Consider the following 19,274-nt stretch of genomic DNA (forward strand, 5'->3'; position numbering starts at 1 on the left):
GGGGATTTCTTTAGAATTATACACCCCCCTGTTCATACTTATCTAGACTTTTGATACTATATAAAGGGTTGCTTCATGCATAGTTTTCTCAGGACTAAACAAGGTATGGTATACTGCCTTTTTGAACTGAATTTATTGGAATGCCATAATCAATTTATTTATTTAGTCAAACATCCTTAATACTAATAATTGATTTTTTTCAACATTGCAACATTGTAACATTTTCATGCTAAGTAACTGTATATTGGGAGAACTTTGTATTCTATGATTTAGAAGAAACTGTGTTTATTTGCAAATACTTGACAATAAAATTGCATCATTTTTTTACATAGTCATTTCTTCAGGATCATCAGTAAGGATGCTTTGCTTGCTGTGCGTCACAGTGCTGACCCTGGTCCTGCAACCAGTACTTTCCCTCTTTAACTGCACCTCTATTTATGAGAGGGTGCCAAGTGAGTCTGTAACTTATAAATTCTGATATTATTTGTCATGTCTTGCATGTTACCAGAAAGTAATTGTCTGTCTGTAAACTTAGATAATGATGACTTAAGGGTGCACTGTGGGGTGAACTCTATCAACCTGGAGGTTAACCTTTGCACAGCACAGTGGGCTGGCTTTGACCCCATGGGCCTGGCCCTGAATGGCATGCACAATAATACCCAGTGCAAAGGTACTATAGACACAAGTGTGGACCCTCCTGTCATCCGGTACCAATTAGCTGTCAATGACAGTCAGGGCAACTTGTGTCGGCAGTCACTTCAGGTAAGCAGTGTACATTTAAAATTGTATTTTATTTTACAAATTAAATAATAAAATGGTCTGGGATTCTTTGTGTTTCCTGGTGCTCAGATTGTAAACGAGGTTCCCAGTGCCTCTGGACCTTTCAGCCAGTTCTCCACCATCCAGTCAGTCATCATCACCAGCTACATTGATACCCCAACCTCCTCATCAGGGGTTGTCAGCTACTCCACTGACCTCTTTTATCATTTCACTTGCCGTTACCCTCTGGAATACCTCATTAACAACACCGAGATAGTGGCGTAAGTCTCAAACCCAATTATTTTCTTGTTGCTTGTTTCACTAGTCTCCGTAAAGGACAAAAGTACAGTAAACAAAAGATATTACACACTTGCCCTCAATCTAAAAATGAGCGACGTGACTGAAAATGCCATTCTTTTTTATTTCCAGGTCATCGGTCTCAGTGGCCACGAATGACAAAAATGGAAGCTTTATTGATACTCTCAGCATGAGCGTATACAATGTGAAACATCTTACAAGTTTCATTTTAAAGTCTTTAAAATATGTTTGAAATTTTGACACGATAATCCAATCTTTTCTTAGGATACTACATTTTCCTACCAATTGGTGGTTCCACCTAGTGGGCTACAACTGCGCACAAAGGTCTACGTAGAGGCTAAAGCAGTTAATCTTTCTGGGAAGTAAGAGCACCTCGCTATAAGTGTAAACTATAAAAACTTTACAGATTTGTTCATTTATTTTGGAGAAAATTATTCATTTTTTTATTTGTGTTTTATTTCTCATAGCTTTAATCTTCTCATGGACCACTGCTTTGCAACTCCATCACCTTACACCACCAACAACAGCGAGCAATTTGACTTTTTCACTGTGTGAGAAATACAGCTTCTGTCTGTAACTCGTGATTGAGTTAATCGATTTACTGCTTATTACATCCTGCCTGTTCCTCCATAGATGTAACTCTGACTCCCGGACATCTATCCTGAGCAACGGAGTCTCCAAAATCGGCAGGTTCTCCTTCGAGGCGTTTCGTTTCGTGGAGCATCGCAACCAAGACAAGTCCAGCATCTTCATTCATTGCATTTTGAGACTCTGTGAGCCTGATAAATGCCTGAACATTATCAATGTAAGCGTATAGTTTACCTTGGTTAATTAACATTTTAGATCATATAGATGCGGTGTGCAAGTTACATTAGATTGTGTACTTATACAGGCTTGCAACGGCAGAAAAAAGCGAGCTGTAGAAGCGGTGCCTGGACAAGCCACCACGACTACAGTGTCAATGGGGCCACTTTATACAGCTGCCCTAAGTAAGTTTGCAAGCTCCACAATTATATTTCGGCAAAGAATATTTATTTAGTTTATAATAATAGCTAAGAATGTCCATTTTGATTTTTCAGCTGCAGAGCCAACTGCTTCTGCATATGGTAAGATGTTTTAGGTTTATACTGAGAATTTGCTCTCATATATTGATCTAATATTCTTTTATTATGTGGTGTTCCAACGCTATAAAACTTTGCTATTACAACAAGTAGGGAAATAAATAAATATTTTTTTCCCATATATCAGTCCCAGTACCAATGCATTTATCCACTTTAAATGTACACACATAACACAATGCATGCCTTTCGACACTGTACTTACAAATACAAACCAAAAAATGTAGGCATTTATAAAAGTAAAAAAACTTTTCGGAATATTAGATTAATTTATCCCCTAATATGTGTTCAATTCATTAATGTTTCTAATACCCAGAAAAGCAGCTTCTATATCATGATACTCCCATCACCCTGCTTCACTGTGGGTATGGTGTTCTTGGGATCAAATATCATGATGAGCGGATGTATTTCAAAATAATTGTATTTTTGTTTCAATTTACACAAAGAATATTATTCAAAAAGAGTCTAATTTGTCTAATTTTTCATGTGGACATTTTAGACACATATCACAGTACTTTCTTTTTAGAAAATTAGGTTTGTGTGACGTGTAGGAACAGACTTGATTGTGGTGCAGTTCATTGTTCTCTCTGTAACTGATGCTTCTGCTTCTTTCTGGTCATCCTACAAGTGTGACTGCCAGTATTTCTTTTACCTTCCATATCATTAGACAGAGAGCACATTGAGAGATCTTACATGGAAAATACTTTTAAACATAGATAGATAGATAGATAGATAGATAGATTGATAGATAGATAGATAGATAGATAGATAGATAGATAGATAGATAGATAGATAGATAGATAGATAGAAAGATAGATAGATAGATAGATTGATAGATTGATAGATATGGATACAATCTAATATACATTTTCCTTAACAATAACATTTATCTGCCTTTCTCTGGACAGTTTGAATGTTTTTTAAAACCTACAAATGTTTCACACACCCCTTTTTACTTTAATGCAAATACTTTTAATTATTTATTAACCCCCTTCATGTTCTTAATTTATAAATGGTTCATAATTTAAATAAATTTGGTTCATAATGTGCTATTTAAATCAATTTGACTTGACTTTTTCATTCAGCAGGAGACAACGGACAGTCCAATAAAAGTCAGAATAACATGGCTGGGATGGTGGTCGGGGCGATATTTGCCTCTGCTGGTGCACTGCTGCTCGTTCTCGCTGGATGGTTTGTGCTGAAGAAGGTTTGGTAGGATGGTGACGTACTTTACGTTTTCAAATGAAGGTGCCAACAGCCGGTCATCTGCTCTGCGCATAATCAGTCAAATCCGATTCACATGATAAGCTTAGTATATCATAGCACTTTAATGAAGCACAAAATGTGCTCGTGTATGTTAAAAAATCCACACAATTAAATATTTTTATAAATGCATGAAGGAACTCCAAGATCTTTAACGATATTTTTTATCTTGTGCTTAAGATGTTTTTCTTTTTTTAAAACATTTTCAAATAATTCTTGTTTGTAAATACACCATTTTGTGCTTTAGATATCTTTAAGATATTTCATTCATTCATTTTCTCCCGCTTATCCGTAATTCGGGTCGTGAGGGCAGCAGTCTAAGCAGGCCCCCGCCTTCGACTGCTGCCCAATCCTCACAGCACCGTCCCTTACGGTCCCTCCTGCAGGTGGTGAGCCCACGGGAAGTTTAAGATATTTAGATAATGATATATATTAAAAAAAGGTTTTATTATTGCACTTGGAGATATAGTCAGATATGAATCTATATTTAAATAATTTTATTTACTTGTATGTCTATTATGGGTTTAAATACAATTGTACATGATTTTTATCCTAAAATGAATTGATTTCATATTATGCAAATGTTGTTGTTTTTTTTATTCAAGAACACAATGAACAATGGATGATATATACTCTTTAATCGTTCAATGTATGTGCATTTATTTGAAAAATAGAACATTTTAGATATTGATTACACAAAGCTAAATAAACCTGCATCTAAAAAAAGGTCCATTGGTGTTTATTTGAAAAACTAAATGCAATTTCTCCTTTTCTGTATAAAAAGTTGTCTTCTACAAAAAAAGACAATAATTCACACTGTACAGTCTCACTACTATTTACATAAAAGAGGTCAATCATAATAAGGATGGAGAGGGAAAGGTGTGTCTCTAGTTGATAGTGTGGACAATGTCCTGGAGTAATGCGTTTAGTCTGGTGGAGAAGTCATCTTGTACAGAGTCTATGTTTACATGACTTAATGGCTCACCTTTACTCTGCTTTTCCTCAAACATGGATATTTGCTGCACTATATCAGCAATAAATTTATGGCTCTGTCTTGAAGAACCTTCACAGAACTGGTCCACTTTGGAAACCATTTCAGCTCCTGGGGGTGCTGTTGAGATGAGGAGTGTTACTAATGAGACTTTCAGTGCTGCCATTTTGCCCTGTACTTCCAAACTGAATGAGAGGATCTCTTGGCCCAGCCTGGCTGTGACTTCCTCCCAAAGGTCCTTCCTACTGCTGTCTTTGTCCTCCTCAACTGCCTCAAATGCCTTTGTTTTAAAGTCCTCAAAAGCAGAGGTCCTTCTTTTATGACTCGCATCCATAGCTTGACTGATTTTCTCAATTTTGTCTTGGTAGAGCAAAGGTCCTTCGGATTGAACCTCTTGGATGTTCATCATGAGATCACTGCAGAGTTGATGAGTGTTGGATTCGAGAGCCATCTCGAGGTTCTTGGTAAAGGGGGACAGGAGCTCCTGGACGTTAGTCGGGGTGGCCTGGGGGTGGTTGGGGTAAGGAGAAAACCTTTGACGAAGATCCAGAAGTTCCTGTCTCAAGCGAGCCCGTAGACGGACTGACTCCTGGCTAAGTTTGTGCCTGAGCTCTGCTGCCATGGGGTTCAGTGAGTCCAGGGAATAAAGGTCACTGCTTACCACGTGACTCTTCCACATTCCACTGCAACAAAATTGATTTGTTGTTTTTAGACCCAGCCTTCTATTTACCATGATATAAAAAAATCTGAAATATATTAGCAAAGAACTCACTCATATTGCTTGGCAGCACCTTTTTTATCAATGGCCAGGTTTGTGTTTTCATCCTGAATACTCCAAAATCCTTCACGAATGCCAGGATCTTGATAAACAGGAAATGCTACATGGTAGACAAAGTGCAAAAGGATGAGTTTGATCGTTAGAGTAATATATTGAATTAATAAAACGGTACATTATAGATTATAAAAGATACAAACCTATACAAGCCCCAAGTGTTACAGCAACTATCATGTATAGAAGCATGTTTTTTTTTTCTTTTTTTTTTTCTTTAAAGAAAAAAGTTTGTATTCACTTTGTAATAAAGGAGAGACAAAGTGAATTATTGATGATCAGAATCTTCGAGACGTAACAGCTCAAGTCAGGATATCGTGAATGCGATTGTGTCCGGTTCTTCCCTTATAGTAAGGGTCTGTAAAGTACACTTCGCAATTCCGTCTTTTAAAGCAATCTCTTATCAGAGACCTTCCTGCACTCTGCCTGTGTCAACAGATACCACGTGGAGGGTCAGTATGATAGCAGAGTTCTGCGAGCTGTGGCAGGGGTCCCTTTGATTGGCTGTCTCAAAGCTGAAATGTTCTGGATAAATCTTCTTCAAAATAATCTTTCATCTCGTCATGAGCAAGGTCAGGAATGACGCACAGTCAGGTGTCAGGTGAGGTCAATGCTACTTTTTATGGTTTACATAGTGATGATTTAACTAAATATTGATGTCAAGATTGCCCATAAACCAAAATACCTGGCAGGAGATAAATTGACAAAATATTAGCAGAACTCTTAATAAGGCAAAAGAATGTCGCATGACTGCAGTATTTGATATGTAGATAACAAATGCTTGATTTGTTTGTATCCTGCTTAGAAAGGTGCTGTTTTTTTATTTGTCCTCTGGAAAGTATCTACCAAAATAAAAGTAGGGGGTCAAAGTAGATGGAAGTTTTGACAGCCAAACAAACAAGCTTCCATCTTTACAGGTGCAGCCCATAGAAGGTTACACTGACAAAACATCGACAATTATTAAATAAATCTGTATTTACTAAAGAACACAATTCCAGTAAGAGTGGGTGGAACTGGTCTCGGTCTGGTCATCGATTATTTTCTTTTGGCAAACAATTTGAACATGTTTAATGTTTTTATTCTGTCCCTGTTTGGCCTTGAAGTCCTTAAAGCAACAAGTCCATTCACGCAACAAAGAGTGCACACGGTACATTAAATGGTACACAAATAAAGTTGGACTTTCTAGAAAATACCTAACGAATAAAAAACACAATCATTTTAGACATAAAAACTGATGACTCTCTTATTCAACCTTGTACTTATTCACTCCAACAGTGTCACTTCAAATATTATGCAATATTGATTTTCTTTATTGATTATTATTTTTTTTTATCAAGAAGATAAAAGAAAATGAATGATTATGGTCATGGTACACACACACAATGCACATCATCAGGACATATAGAAATGAATGAATAAATGTCATAAATAAATGTAATATAGGAAATAAAAAAAAAAGATTTAATAGAATGCTGAACACACTGTAAACAAACAATTATATCACATAAACTATCAAATCAGTATTATTATACCGATGATGAATGGATGTATTACCCCCGATGCAAATAGGATTAACTTAATTAAACCGAAATGTCAGTCGGGGGGGTTTGTATAGAGCTTTTATGCAGTACGGGAAATTTCAACTAGCAACAATTTAATACATTAATACTATTTCTTATTATTGTTTAAAGCAAAGTTAAATTGCCTGTGAAAATATATTTGAGTTTTGTATCCTATTAATAACACAAATTACCAACAAGGCAAGTAAGCATAAGCCTCTTCAAAACTCCTTTGAAAGTCAAGTCAAGTCAAAAAGTTTTGTCATTTCTAACATATATATCTGACGCAGTACACAGTGAAATGAGACAACGTTCCTTCAGGACCTTGGTGTTACATCACACAACATAGAGCTACATAACAGAACACAGAGTTAAGGACTAAAGTAAGTGTCCTCGGTGCATCGTGTGCAACCGAGTGCAAACAGTGTAGACAAAAAACAGCACAGACAGACAAAACAAGAGAGTGTGGGACAGATACACCAAACACAAAAAATAGTTTGCCGAGCAGTAAACCTACTGTATAATATGACTAAACAGTAATGTGCAAAAGAGGACTAAAATCAAGGGTGTACTGGTAAACATATACACAATGTTGTGCGAAAACAACAAGATCAGCAGTCGAGAGGTGCAAAACATCATGCAAACAGTATAATATGATTAAATATGAATATAATTTGGGTGGTGGAATGGATTGAGATGAATAATGAGTGTGTGTTGAATTCAGGTTGTACAGTTCAGTAGCACACAGTTGAGTAAATATAAATATAAAGTAAAAGCTCATATCATTTGCAAGAGGAAAATAGAGATTTATTACGTCAAAAAGTCTGCAGAAAGTTCAAGCAGATCTGGAAAACACACACGAACACACACACACACACACACACACACACACACACACACACACACACACACACACACACACACACACACACACAGTATATACACAAATGTAGCACAAATGAATGAACAGAGGAAAACTGCTGCAAGGCAGAAATCATCACCATTCAGCACATTCCTCTGTAAGGTTAACACCTGATTCTTCCTGAGACCTGGGAAGTCAGTCTAGCATATCTTTTTTCAAGCTTTAGCTCATTTTGTGTAACAAGACAGCACAAGAAACCTGAGGGAACACACTATCCATCCTATTGCACATCCTTAAGCCACTTGTGATTGGCCAGTGTTGCTGTGCCTGAACAAAAAAAGGGAGGATGTGATCCCTCCCTTCTAGGGCAAGGCCAGTTTGGCTCTGCCAATGTCGGACCTTGAGTTTGTGATCTTTAAACAAGAGTACAAAAGACCTTCTGTTGTGTGTCCTAAAAAAGTACATGTATTGTACCTTTACAACTTTACTTTCCTAATGAACTATGGTCTGATTATCAACGTTAAATCAATTTTCAAAGCACAGTCTATCCACATGTAAAAAGTGCAAGTGAAAGGTATAAAAGATTGGTTGAAGGTTTGATGCTAGATGCAAAGAACAGTACAACTACAAAATATTCACACTGTAGCAGGTAAACAGTTTTTAAATATATTAAACTCGTAGTATTTCCTTTTATAGAAGATGGCAATAAACCAATATAAGATAATTAAAACTCTCTTAAGCTGTTCATTCTCATTTAAAACTTAAAATAGTATTGTTCTGTTGGAAGAGACTTTTGAATATTATTTCCGATTATAATAAGTTTCAAATAAGTAATGTCTGAAAATACATGTAATGAGCTTAGATCTGGTTTATTGCAATTTTATAATAACCAAGACTAAATAAATGTTACTGAATTCAAGATATTTTCACTTGCTAAGGAGTTGTTTTTGCATTTGTGCAATGTAGTATGATTTTTTCTGACAAATTTTATTCATTCCCAACCCTACCTTTTTGCCCACAAGGTTTAAGTACATCCTGGATGGAAGACCAGTCCACCGTAGGACACAATGCACACATAGATTTGTGCAACGTACCAATTCACAGCGGGCAATTCATGTATGAGGCTGTCCAAACAAACCCAAATGGACAGTGACAAAATGTTTGTATAGACTGTAAAAGCTCAGGACTAAATCTAGAAGCTACAAAGTGGCAACAATAAACAATGCAAAAAAGTTATTACACAAATGCACTCCTGAGAGCTCCTTTGTCAAAATTTGTTGATTTGCTGTAGCGAACAGTTTGGGGACAAAATTTAAACAGGGACATTCACTTCTATAATCTATAGTCAATGGTAAAATCATTATAATAATTAAAATGTTTGATATTAAATTCAGGATACAAAAAAATCTGGGTGTACAAAATTTGTCCAAAAACTTTTTTCTTTATTAATGATTATTTATCATTTGTTTGCTATATGAAACACACCCCATGCAGCCCATTAAGGGACTGATAACTAGCTCATAAATAAAATCAGCGCTGATAAAACAGGGAGAGATCATTTGTCGTTTCTTGCTTATTTGTTGTTAAGACCATTGAAAGGTAAACATTTTGCCACTTTATTTTATTGCTTATTTTGTACCTTTAGCTTGCCTATTTTGTTTAATAATGTAATTAATTATATTCTATATTTTTATGATCATAGTATCATTCCAGGCTGATAGTTACATCTCACAAGGTCAGTTAGACATAGTTCTCACAATGAATGAAGTATTATAAATAGGTGAAAGGTTAGTCCTGTCTAGGTGTATGTAGGTGTATTCGCATATTTGCCAAAAAGCTATTATTTGGTAGAAGATTAAAAGATTACATAATATCATGTGCGTCCAACTTGATTACTACTGAATTAATACAATTGGAATAGGATTAACAGTGCACATGTTAATATATACTACTTTTTGATCATATCTATTTACCTATCCTTTTGACAACTGGATTATATGTACAGTATAGGGCAAATGTTTTAAATTGACATATTCAGGTTAATTTTTGTTGTGTATTAGTGGATATTGTTGCTTCCTGGGGAATTAACTTTGACCCAGAAACCTCAGGAACTTTGCGAATAAACGGACATTATTGACTTGTTTTGGGAAAAGTAAACAGAATTCTGGTCAGTCGTTTCTCTTAGTTGTGAACACACACACACACACACACACACACACACACACACACATATATATATATATATATATATATATATATATATATATATATATATATATATATATATATATATATATATATATATATATATATATAATATATTAGATAGAAATATTTATTTATTAAGATATTTTACAATTCATAAGTTGATGATTCATTCATAAAAAACAAAAGACTTACTAGGCAATTTACTATTTATTAATATGCATTTTCTTCATTTTCTAAATATTCATTATAAAATGTTGCACATTTTATGAACACAAACAGGTGTTGAGAGACAGGTAAAGCACAGCTCAAATCAGTAATCGGCTTTAAAAAGCCTGTAATATGACCTGGTTGCTTTGGGTATCCGTTTTCTTTGCCCACTGGCATGTGTGACACCTAACTCCTCATGAATCATTCAGCTTGGGAGAGAAAGTGCTTCCTATTTCCCTGAGAACCATCTCAGACCACAGTACTCAACATTGCAAGATGATGTACGAAACTAGGAACTGTTACTGGCCAGTCCTTCTCTGGTGGTTGTCCAGCCCAACAATGAGAATTGTTTTTGGGCTGAATGCAACACAAATACATCAGCGCCAGCCTCCTTGTCAGCCAGGTAAGGTGCATAGTGTTCTTTGCCTTGAGGCAGGGAAATATAGAAATACCTTTAGAGACAGAAAGTATTTTGTACCTTTTCTTCTTTGCTTGCACTGTCTATCTGAACATCTTTAAAGGATACCAATACTACCCTTAAGGGTAGTAATGAAAATTGTAAATGTAGATGTTTTTTGTGTCTTGCATAAAGGGCACTACTGTCCTGAAGGCACTGGAACTGCAGTGCCATGCCCCAGAGGAATGTTTACACCAAGTTTTTGGGCTAGAGATATCAACGACTGTATCAGCTGCCCTTCACATCATTATGCTCCTACAGAGGGTCTGCCTGCCTGTCTGCCCTGTGGCTCCCACGCACAACAGCCTCTACCAGGGCAGGATAAATGTGTATGTCTAGGAGAGGGCCAAGTCTTCCAGGTGAGCACATAGATTATAGCCATATACAGTGAGACAAATAAGTATTTGAACACCCTGCTATTTTGCAAGTTCTCCCACTTAGAAATCATGGAGGGGTCTGAAATTGTCATCGTAGGTGCATGTCCACTGTGAGAGACATAATCTAAAAAAAAAAAATCCAGAAATCACAATGTATGATTTTTAAACTATTTATTTGTATGATACAGCTGCAAATAAATATTTGAACACCTGTCTATCAGCTAGAATTCTGACCCTCAAAGACCTGTTAGTCTGCCTTTAAAATGTCCACCTCCAATACATTTATTATCCTAAATTAGATGCACCTATTTTAGGTCATTAGCTGCATAAAGACACCTGTCCACCCCATACAATCAGTAAGAATCCAACTACTAACATGGCCAAGACCAAAGAGCTGTCCAAAGACACTAGAGACAAAATTGTACACCTCCACAAGGCTGGAAAGGGCTACGGGGAAATTGCCAAGCAGCTTGGTGAAAAAAGGTCCACTGTTGAAGCAATCATTAGAAAATGGAAGAAGCTAAACATGATTGTCAATCTCCCTCGAACTGGGGCTCCATGCAAGATCTTACCTCATGGGGTCTCAATGATCCTAAGGAAGGTGAAAAATCAGCCCAGAACTATACGGGAGGAGATGGTCAATGACCTGAAAAGAGCTGGGACCACCGTTTCCAAGGTTACTGTTGGTAATACACTAAGACGTCATGGTTTAAAATCATGCATGGCACGGAAGGTTCTCCTGCTTAAACCAGCACATGTCCAGGCACGTCTTAAGTTTGCCAATGACCATTTGGATTATCCAGAGGAGTCATAGGAGAAAGTCATGTGGTCAGATGAGACCAAAATAGAACTTTTGGGTCATAATTCCACTAAGCGTGTTTGGAGAAAGAAGAATGATGAGTACCATCCCAAGAACACCATCCCTACTGTGAAGCATGGGGGTGGTAGCATCATGCTTTGGGGGTGTTTTTCTGCACATGGGACAGGGCGACTGCAGTGCATTAAGGAGAGGATGACCGGGGCCATGTATCGCGAGATTTTGGGGAACAACCTCCTTTCCTCAGTTAGAGCATTGAAGATGGGTCGAGGCTGGGTTTTCCGACATGACAATGACCCGAAGCACACAGCCAGGATAACCAAGAAGTGGCTCTGTAAAAGGCATATCAAGGTTTTGGCGTGGCCTAGCCAGTCTCCGGACCTAAACCCAATAGAGAATCTTTGGAGGGAGCTCAAACTCCGTGTTTCTCAGCGACAGGCCAGAAACCTGACTGATCTAGAGAAGATCTGTGTGGAGGAGTGGGCCAAAATCCCTCCTGCAGTGTTTGCAAACCTGGTGAAAATCTACAGGAAACGTTTGACCTCTGTAATTGCAAACAAAGGCTACTGTAGCAAATATTAACATTGACATTCTCAGGTGTTTAAATACTTATTTGCAGCTGTATCATACAAATAAATAGTTAAAAACTCATACATTGTGATTTTTTTTTAGATTATGTCTCTCACAGTGGACATGCACCTACGATGACAATTTCAGACCACTCCATGATTTCTAATTGGGAGAACTTGCAAAATAGCAGGGTGTTGAAATACTTATTTTCCTAACTGTATATTTATTATATATATATATGTATATATAACTGCATATATATATATATATATATATATATATATATATATATATATATATATATATATATATATATATATATATATATATATGCAGTTTGTAAGGCTCTATACATTTACTGTCCTCTAAAAATAACTCAACAGCATACAGCCATTATTGACTGGCAACAAAAGGGAGTACACCCTAATTAAACATGTAAAAACTGTGTCCAAAGTGTAAATATTCTGTGTGAGGACCATTGCTATTTAGCACTGCCTTAATCCTCCTGGGCATGGAATTCACCAGTGCTGCACAGGTTGTTGCTGGGATCCTCTTTGACTTCTCCATAATGACATCATAAGCTGCTGGATGCTGGATGCTTCGCCACCTTCCGCTTGAAGATACCCCACAGGTGATTTATAGGGTTCAGGTCTGGAGATATACTTAGCCACTCAATCACTTTCACTTTCAGCTTCCACAGCAAGGCAGTTGTCATTTTGGTCGCGTGTTTGGGGTTGCTTATATGTAGGGAAGGCATCATGTTCTGTTTCAGAATGTCACAGTACATGTTGGAATCCATGTTTCCCTCAATGAACTGCAGCTCCCCAGGACCAGCAGAACTCATGCAGCCCCAGACCATGATGCTACCACCACCATGCTGGCAAGACACAATTTCCCTGGTACTTCTCATCAGGGCCTCACCACACATGCTGGACACCATCTGAGCTAATCTTATTCTCATCAGACCACAGTACATGGTTCCAGTAATTCATGCTCTTGGACAGGTTTTATTTCATCAAACTGTTTGCAGGCTTTCTTTTGAGCCAGCTTTAGAAGAACCTTCCTTCTGAGATCACGGCCATGCAAACCACTCGTTGTAGTGTTTGGCATACGGTCAGTATGAGAATATTGTACTCAAAGCATGACATTTTAAATGCTCTAATACAAGATACACAAATTTGTATGGTCCTGTCAAGCAGACAAAAACATGAACATGATGAATAAGACATGTGGCTTTTGGTTAAATGACATACAACTGTGGTTAAATGACAACTGTAATCACTTTAAGTGTACTCACTTTTGTTACCAGTCATCTAGACAATAATGGCTGTATGTTAAGTTATTTTTAGAAGACAGTAAATCTGTACTGCTATACAAGCTGCACATTGACTTCTCTAAAATATATCCAAGTTTCAGTTCAATAGTATTTTGCATTAAAAAGATATACTAAAATGGTTGCTAAAATGTGAGTGGTGTACCCACGTTTGTGAACTACTGTATAAATGTAACAGATCAACAGTATCCAGTAATATAATCTGCAGACTTTATCTAAAACAGCTGCTCATGTTTCATCCTAGAAGTGGTTAGGTTACACCTTTCTCTTCTCAACCTTTCTCAACCACCAGAAAAACAAGCTCATGAAGAATTTGCTGTCAGACAAACAATGGGATGAGGTTTTCATTATATGATCTATGTTTTCTTTATGCAGGCCAGTGATGGGCAGTGCCACTGTGCTTTGGGGTACCACTCTACACAAAGAGGGGATGCCTGTGAGCTAAAGATATATGAGATCTGCAAACATGGACAAGCACGGAACCAATATGGCAAGTGTCTGGATCACAGGCAGTGGAAAGACTTTTGTTCTTATGAGGTTGGTAAAAGAAGCAACTTTGTACAGCCACATCATCTTATCACCAACAACCCCTTGAAAACTGTTGCCATATGTTATGAATTGGTTCATAGGAGATTATCCTATAACTCAAACCACAGTTATTATTTCACATACTTTATTAACAAATATAAATGGCTGTGATGGTATTGTAACACAACATCATGTGTTTCCTCCATGGCCGTAACCATAACATTCACTACATATTCACTACACTACTACTATATTTTTGTTCAACCAGGTGAATTCGATCTTCTTCCATTGCTCAATTGTTATGGGAATATTTATTTATTTCCCTTCATATTTTGCACCAGGCTGTGAAAATACTGTTTCCCTTCAGGAACTTGAGCTGCATCAACAACGCTTTGGGATAGCCAAAGAAGGTAAGATGGTAAAATAAGAAAAATCCTTCAGTCTTTACGTTTCTCCTTGCCTCCGCTTTATCACGGGGAGAATACACACTGTCTGTGAGTCCCTTGTTTGGGGGGCGGAGCATGCTTGGTCTCTTCCCGGCGCTGCATCATACCTTAAGGCCCTGGTGATGCCTACCAAACCCCTTCAGACCTCCTCAGCTTTGGTGGGCAAATCGTATACTGCAGTCTTGCAGGCATACCGTGCTGACCTGCTTAAGGAGCTGGACGAGAGAGTATAGCTTAAGAAAGACGACATCCTATAGTTGGGTCGTGCCACAGACCTGTCTCTTTGGGTCCCTAAGGAGACCACTAGGGCTATTGGCCAATCTTAGGCAGCCCTGGTGGCTGTCGCTGGTTGTTGACAATCTCTGATCTTAGTGACAGAGCTTTTCTCCTGGATGCCTTTGGGGAGGCTCGGAACCAGAGGGTTTGATCAAGGTCACGCGGCGAGCCTTACAGGCCTTAGACATGTGGAAGGAACCTTCCACATGTCAAGGGATCTTCCTGTGGGCCCAAGGGAAACTTCTCTCTGTGAGGGCAGTATACATCTCAGGGCACCTAAACCAGGGAGCAGATGGTTTGAGGCAAGGGCCAAGGCTCCGTGGACCTGTTTGTGACTTGAGAGACCACGCACTGTCCCCTCTGGTTTTCCCGTACTTAACCAGCTCCTCTTGAACTGGCCAAGACTGCCCTTCTCAAACAACCTCCCTAGGAGATTCCTCTCAGACTCTCACAACTCCGGCTGGGGGTGAAATAGAGTGCCCCCTCCCTGGGAGATTCCTCTCAGATGGCATCTTCTCTCTCAGGCAGGGGGCACTTTATTTCACCCCTGACTGGAGTTGTGGAGGTCCCTGAGGGGGCACAGCCTTTAGCGTCTGGTCTCTCAGCGGAGGTGGTAGAGACCAGTCTCTAGTCCAGAGGGGCTGGTATACCACGAAATGCCACCTGTTCACTATATGGTGTCAGAAACATCAGTTAGATTCAGTTAACTGCTCTTTTGGTCCAGTGCTAGAATTCCTTCAAGAACAGTTCGCCAAATAGTTGTCTCCCTCCACTCTACAAGTATATGTATCTGCTATTGCGGCATGTCTTGCTGAGCGATCACGGGAAAAACCTGTTAGTGACATGTTTCCTCCATGGTACCCAGAGGCCTCAGCCTCTGGTACGACCTGGAGTGCTTTTGTGGGATCTGGACGTGGTTCTGGAGGCCCTGTCCGAGCCTCCCTTTGACCCCTTGCACAAGGTGCCCTTGAGGTTTCTTGCAGTCAAGACTGCTTTTCTGCCACTGATATCTTTTCTGATGTTAATGCCACTCCCGGCCCCTCAGTCTTTTGACCCAGCTGTGCCCATCCACACTAGGCAGGGATTTGTCAGTCTGGTGGTATTGTACTCTCGTTCCCAAAGAGTTGTTGATGCAGCTTGAGTTCATGAAGGGGAATGTCTCTAGTTTACATATTTAACTCTGGTTCCACAAGGGAATGAGACTCTGTGTCTCGGTGCTACACTTCCTGCATCCCTGTGAGAGCTTCCTTCCCTCCCCAAAGCTAGCGCTGTGTCCACCGCATATGCTTATATAGCTTCCTGGTCGCTACATCACCCCACCGGTGACGTCATGCCCTTCCATTGGGCAGATTACACACGTGGTTCAAAGTGTGGTCATGCAGAGGCATTCCCAAAGCATTGTTGATGCAGCATCTTGGTCCCTTGGGGAACCAGGGTTACAAATGTAACCTAGAGACGTTACCACATAAGAAGTGCTTGATCTTATACTAAAACCGAACTGGATTGAATGAATGATAATTCACAGCATGGCTGTACTGTATATTATTCTGTTGATTTAAATATTTGTTTGCCAACCTTTACTAATATTTATTACAGAATTTTCAATTACTACTGAAGCAAAGAAAGCAATGGCTTCAGAAGAAAACTAAATACAGAGTAACATATATTAATAGAAAGGCCTATACTTTTAGTAAGATCATCATTGCTTGAGAATAAGGTGGAAATGTGTTCCTATTGATTTTTTTCTACCACCTACAAACTTCTGTTCTGAACATACCTGACCTGAGAGTCAATGAACCATTAGGAAAACATTACACTTTTTTCCATGAATCTTGTCACATATACACTAGGAAGTTTGACATAACCTGCAATGAGTTGACAATGAATGTGAGCCGAAACAATTATGTGATATAAGTCTAGTGCACTGCTTTGTCACCTTCTTTATCTACACTTCCCCAGGTGTGTGCATCTCCACAGCTGTATGAAGGCTATGATGCCTCTTTGGGTCTGTGTGCCTGCAAAAGTCTGAGTGATTCAGGAAGAAGTGAGTGCTCAGGATGGTGTGGAGATCAAAGAACACCTGTGTTGCAGTTGCTATGCAGTTCTGCTGCACTTCAGCTTCTTTACACTGAGACAGACAGACAGGTACAACATGCTATCCTAACCCAATGATTCTACTTTTTAGTTTTATTTCTTAGAGGGCTCAATCCCCCTTAAATAGGGGTTTAAATACTGTGTGATCCCTATGTCTATGGACAAACGAATACATAAAGCATTGTCAGCATGGTGTTTTATCTACATTTTAGGTTCAGAATTCTTAAATAGAGTTGTGCCCGGGACATTTTGTTCTAATCCTTGCTCATGGTAATTATTAAATATTTCTGTTCGATTTATTTCCCAAAATATAAAAAAGTCTCTGACCATGCAATAACTAAGGCTGTTACTACACTCTTTTTTAATACTTCAACTATGAAATGGTGTTTACAATTTTTTAAGTTTTATAACTATGGTCTTGGTTTGGCTTGCTATCTTGAGTTCTTTTCTGTAAAATTTGTGAATGTAAAATCATCCTGCTTGCATTACTTTTTTGTGTCCAGAAATATATATGTCTGACAAGTTTTCAAAGATCTTCTAAAAAAACAAGTTTTACCAACAGTTCAGTGTCAAACAGTATCTTTGACATTGTGTGGTGTATGGCCCTATGGGCCATGTTGATCTTGTTTAAGCAAACAAGCCAACAGTTTAACTTTGATCTCTATATCTTTGAGTGACTTAGGTAAGTGCATCAGGAAGTGCACTTTTATCTGTCCTCAAACATTGGGAGTCCAGAGGAAGGCTGAGGTGTGAGCGACATCACGGGTTCTCCAGGCCTGTGTACACAATACAGACAAGAGGTGAGTAACCACAGCCAAAGGCAGGGTGTTTAAAGAATTTGCAACCAGTTCTGTAATGCTAAATTGCCTTGCTACAGAAAGTGGTTTCTACGGGTTCGTCAACACTATCCCAGCAGACGTACGGATGCTGGTCTTGGAAGTTGGTCAAGTGACCAACAGCTTAGCTGAGATCTTCAACAGACAGAGCATGGGTAAGGTGATACTAAAAGGTAGACTGCCTTGTATACTGACTATGACAGGTAGTTTCAAACTCAATTCTCTTACAAGGAAACCATACATACATGGATACAGAATCATTTTGGTCAATGGGTTCCGCTCCAAGAAAAGCCAGGAATAGGGACGCTACTCAAGTGATGAACCCAATAGCATGCTTGCATCTGGAGGATATTATTTTATTCTCTGTGACCAGGCACCACTATCCACAGTATGACATGTGAGTAAGAAAGCTTTTCTTTAGACAATTACTCCCTCCGTGACTTGAACTAAAATGTATGTCTTGTTGTTTACAGAGATAACTTGTTCAACACAAATGCTGCTTTCGACTGGGGAGTGTTTAGAATATTAAAGCAGGAGCTAGCTATGGCACGATCAACAAACTTCCTCTTTTCTGTTAGCTTCAGTGAGCCTGGTGTGTATGTTCTTAAGCTGAGTAGCAATCAACACAAGCATATGGTATTGTCCCCATTTGAATCATTACATGCATCCAGAATTTTTTTATTTGCTAAGATGCCAATGTAAAAGTCTTTCTGTAGTATGTAAAGGTTTTGCCTGCTGGAGGAGATTGCTATGACATCGGACCGTTTTTTCCTGCTGATCCACATCACATGATTCGAATGGGGATAGCCCTTCAACGCCAGCTCCTGCTGAGACCTGATTGGTGGGTGATTGGAGGACTCTTGGCTGGAGCTACAGTTGTGCTCTGCATGTGTCTTGTAGTACTGGTCAGTCTTGTGCTAATAATATAAGTGCCAATATTATAACCATGGGTTACTGAGTAAAAATGTTTAGGAAATGTTGACTTTGCATTTTTTTCACACAGATCTTGTTCAGGGAGTACGGTTGGCCAGAGAAGCAGCATTCTCAGGCCAGGTATAGGGAGCTACAGCTCAAGTACAACATGGATGACTATTCATCGAAAGGTTCCAGGGTCATAGCACTGAAAAAGACACACCGAAGCCTACAGCTAGGAATGACTGAGGACCCAGTACTCAGAGGTAAAAGTTTACTGCATGTAAGCATTCCTTTTGTACAACTGTTTCAAACTATCAAACTATCATTGAAAAAAGGCTGGAAGTTGTCCATGGTGCCATATTGCACAACAGTCTATGGTGAAAACTGGCAGTAATTTGAACTATTGCGTCTCATGTGCCCTTGCAAAACAACATACAGTATGCTGTGTGATGTAAGAAGTAGCACACAGAATTGGCAATCACTCTTGCAGTATTTACAAATAAATCACAAT

General features: G+C 38.7%; 3 protein-coding genes across 12 annotated transcripts in view; 2 read left to right on the forward strand and 1 right to left on the reverse strand.

Moving 5' to 3' along the window:
• Nucleotides 1–3,627, forward strand: LOC310730299 (zona pellucida-like domain-containing protein 1). 2 transcript variants are annotated; one of them, XM_083549173.1, is made up of 11 exons: nt 1–103; nt 333–452; nt 536–762; nt 850–1,040; nt 1,189–1,261; nt 1,342–1,439; nt 1,545–1,628; nt 1,711–1,882; nt 1,970–2,066; nt 2,157–2,183; nt 3,284–3,627. In XM_083549173.1, exons 1-11 carry the CDS (start codon nt 76–78, stop codon nt 3,409–3,411), a joined length of 1,245 nt encoding a protein of 414 aa, XP_083405299.1. In that variant the 5' UTR covers nt 1–75; the 3' UTR covers nt 3,412–3,627. The 2 variants fall into 2 exon arrangements, with proteins under 2 accessions (XP_083405299.1, XP_083405298.1); XM_083549172.1 differs by having other exon boundaries at nt 9–103; nt 3,281–3,627.
• Nucleotides 3,628–4,079: 452 nt separating this feature from the next.
• On the reverse strand, nt 4,080–5,626 carry LOC310730436 (uncharacterized protein). Its single transcript, XM_083549464.1, has 3 exons — nt 5,425–5,626; nt 5,222–5,327; nt 4,080–5,132 (listed from the first exon to the last, which is right to left on the reverse strand). Exons 1-3 carry the CDS (start codon nt 5,468–5,470, stop codon nt 4,346–4,348), a joined length of 939 nt encoding a protein of 312 aa, XP_083405590.1. The 5' UTR covers nt 5,471–5,626; the 3' UTR covers nt 4,080–4,345.
• A 120-nt stretch (nt 5,627–5,746) lies between these two features.
• Nucleotides 5,747–19,274, forward strand: part of LOC310730398 (uncharacterized protein) — a 34,362-nt gene continuing 20,834 nt past the window's right edge. For 3 of the 9 annotated variants that reach the window (XM_083549351.1, XM_083549353.1, XM_083549352.1), the window contains exons 1-10: nt 10,084–10,517; nt 10,707–10,930; nt 14,044–14,205; nt 16,878–17,063; nt 17,695–17,812; nt 17,890–18,003; nt 18,080–18,245; nt 18,322–18,484; nt 18,565–18,753; nt 18,852–19,026. In XM_083549351.1, coding sequence (XP_083405477.1) covers nt 10,391–10,517; nt 10,707–10,930; nt 14,044–14,205; nt 16,878–17,063; nt 17,695–17,812; nt 17,890–18,003; nt 18,080–18,245; nt 18,322–18,484; nt 18,565–18,753; nt 18,852–19,026 — 1,624 coding nt within the window. In that variant the 5' untranslated portion in view covers nt 10,084–10,390. Of the gene's footprint in view, nt 5,880–10,082; nt 10,518–10,706; nt 10,931–14,043; nt 14,206–16,877; nt 17,064–17,224; nt 17,283–17,686; nt 17,813–17,889; nt 18,004–18,079; nt 18,246–18,321; nt 18,485–18,564; nt 18,754–18,851; nt 19,027–19,274 lie in introns of those variants that run through there. The other 6 variants (XM_083549355.1, XM_083549354.1, XM_083549356.1 and 3 more) reach the window with 6 other exon arrangements.

This window comes from Silurus aristotelis, assembly GCF_946808225.1.
Source record: "Silurus aristotelis genome assembly, chromosome: 8".
Taxonomy (NCBI): domain Eukaryota; kingdom Metazoa; phylum Chordata; class Actinopteri; order Siluriformes; family Siluridae; genus Silurus; species Silurus aristotelis.

What these genes read in the sequence shown, in the direction of transcription:
- LOC310730299 (XM_083549172.1), top strand. Translation starts at nt 76, where the DNA reads ATGCATAGTTTTCTCAGGACTAAACAAG. An exon ending in TATTTATGAGAGGGTGCCAA is followed by an intron (nt 453 to 535) that starts GTGAGTCTGTAA and finishes CTGTAAACTTAG; the next exon opens with ATAATGATGACTTAAGGGTG. An exon ending in ACTTTATACAGCTGCCCTAA is followed by an intron (nt 2,067 to 2,156) that starts GTAAGTTTGCAA and finishes TTGATTTTTCAG; the next exon opens with CTGCAGAGCCAACTGCTTCT.
- LOC310730436 (XM_083549464.1), bottom strand. Translation starts at nt 5,470, where the DNA reads ATGCTTCTATACATGATAGTTGCTGTAACACTTGGGGCTTGTATAG. An exon ending in AACACTTGGGGCTTGTATAG is followed by an intron (nt 5,328 to 5,424) that starts GTTTGTATCTTT and finishes TCTACCATGTAG; the next exon opens with CATTTCCTGTTTATCAAGAT. An exon ending in GGTGCTGCCAAGCAATATGA is followed by an intron (nt 5,133 to 5,221) that starts GTGAGTTCTTTG and finishes ATTTTGTTGCAG; the next exon opens with TGGAATGTGGAAGAGTCACG.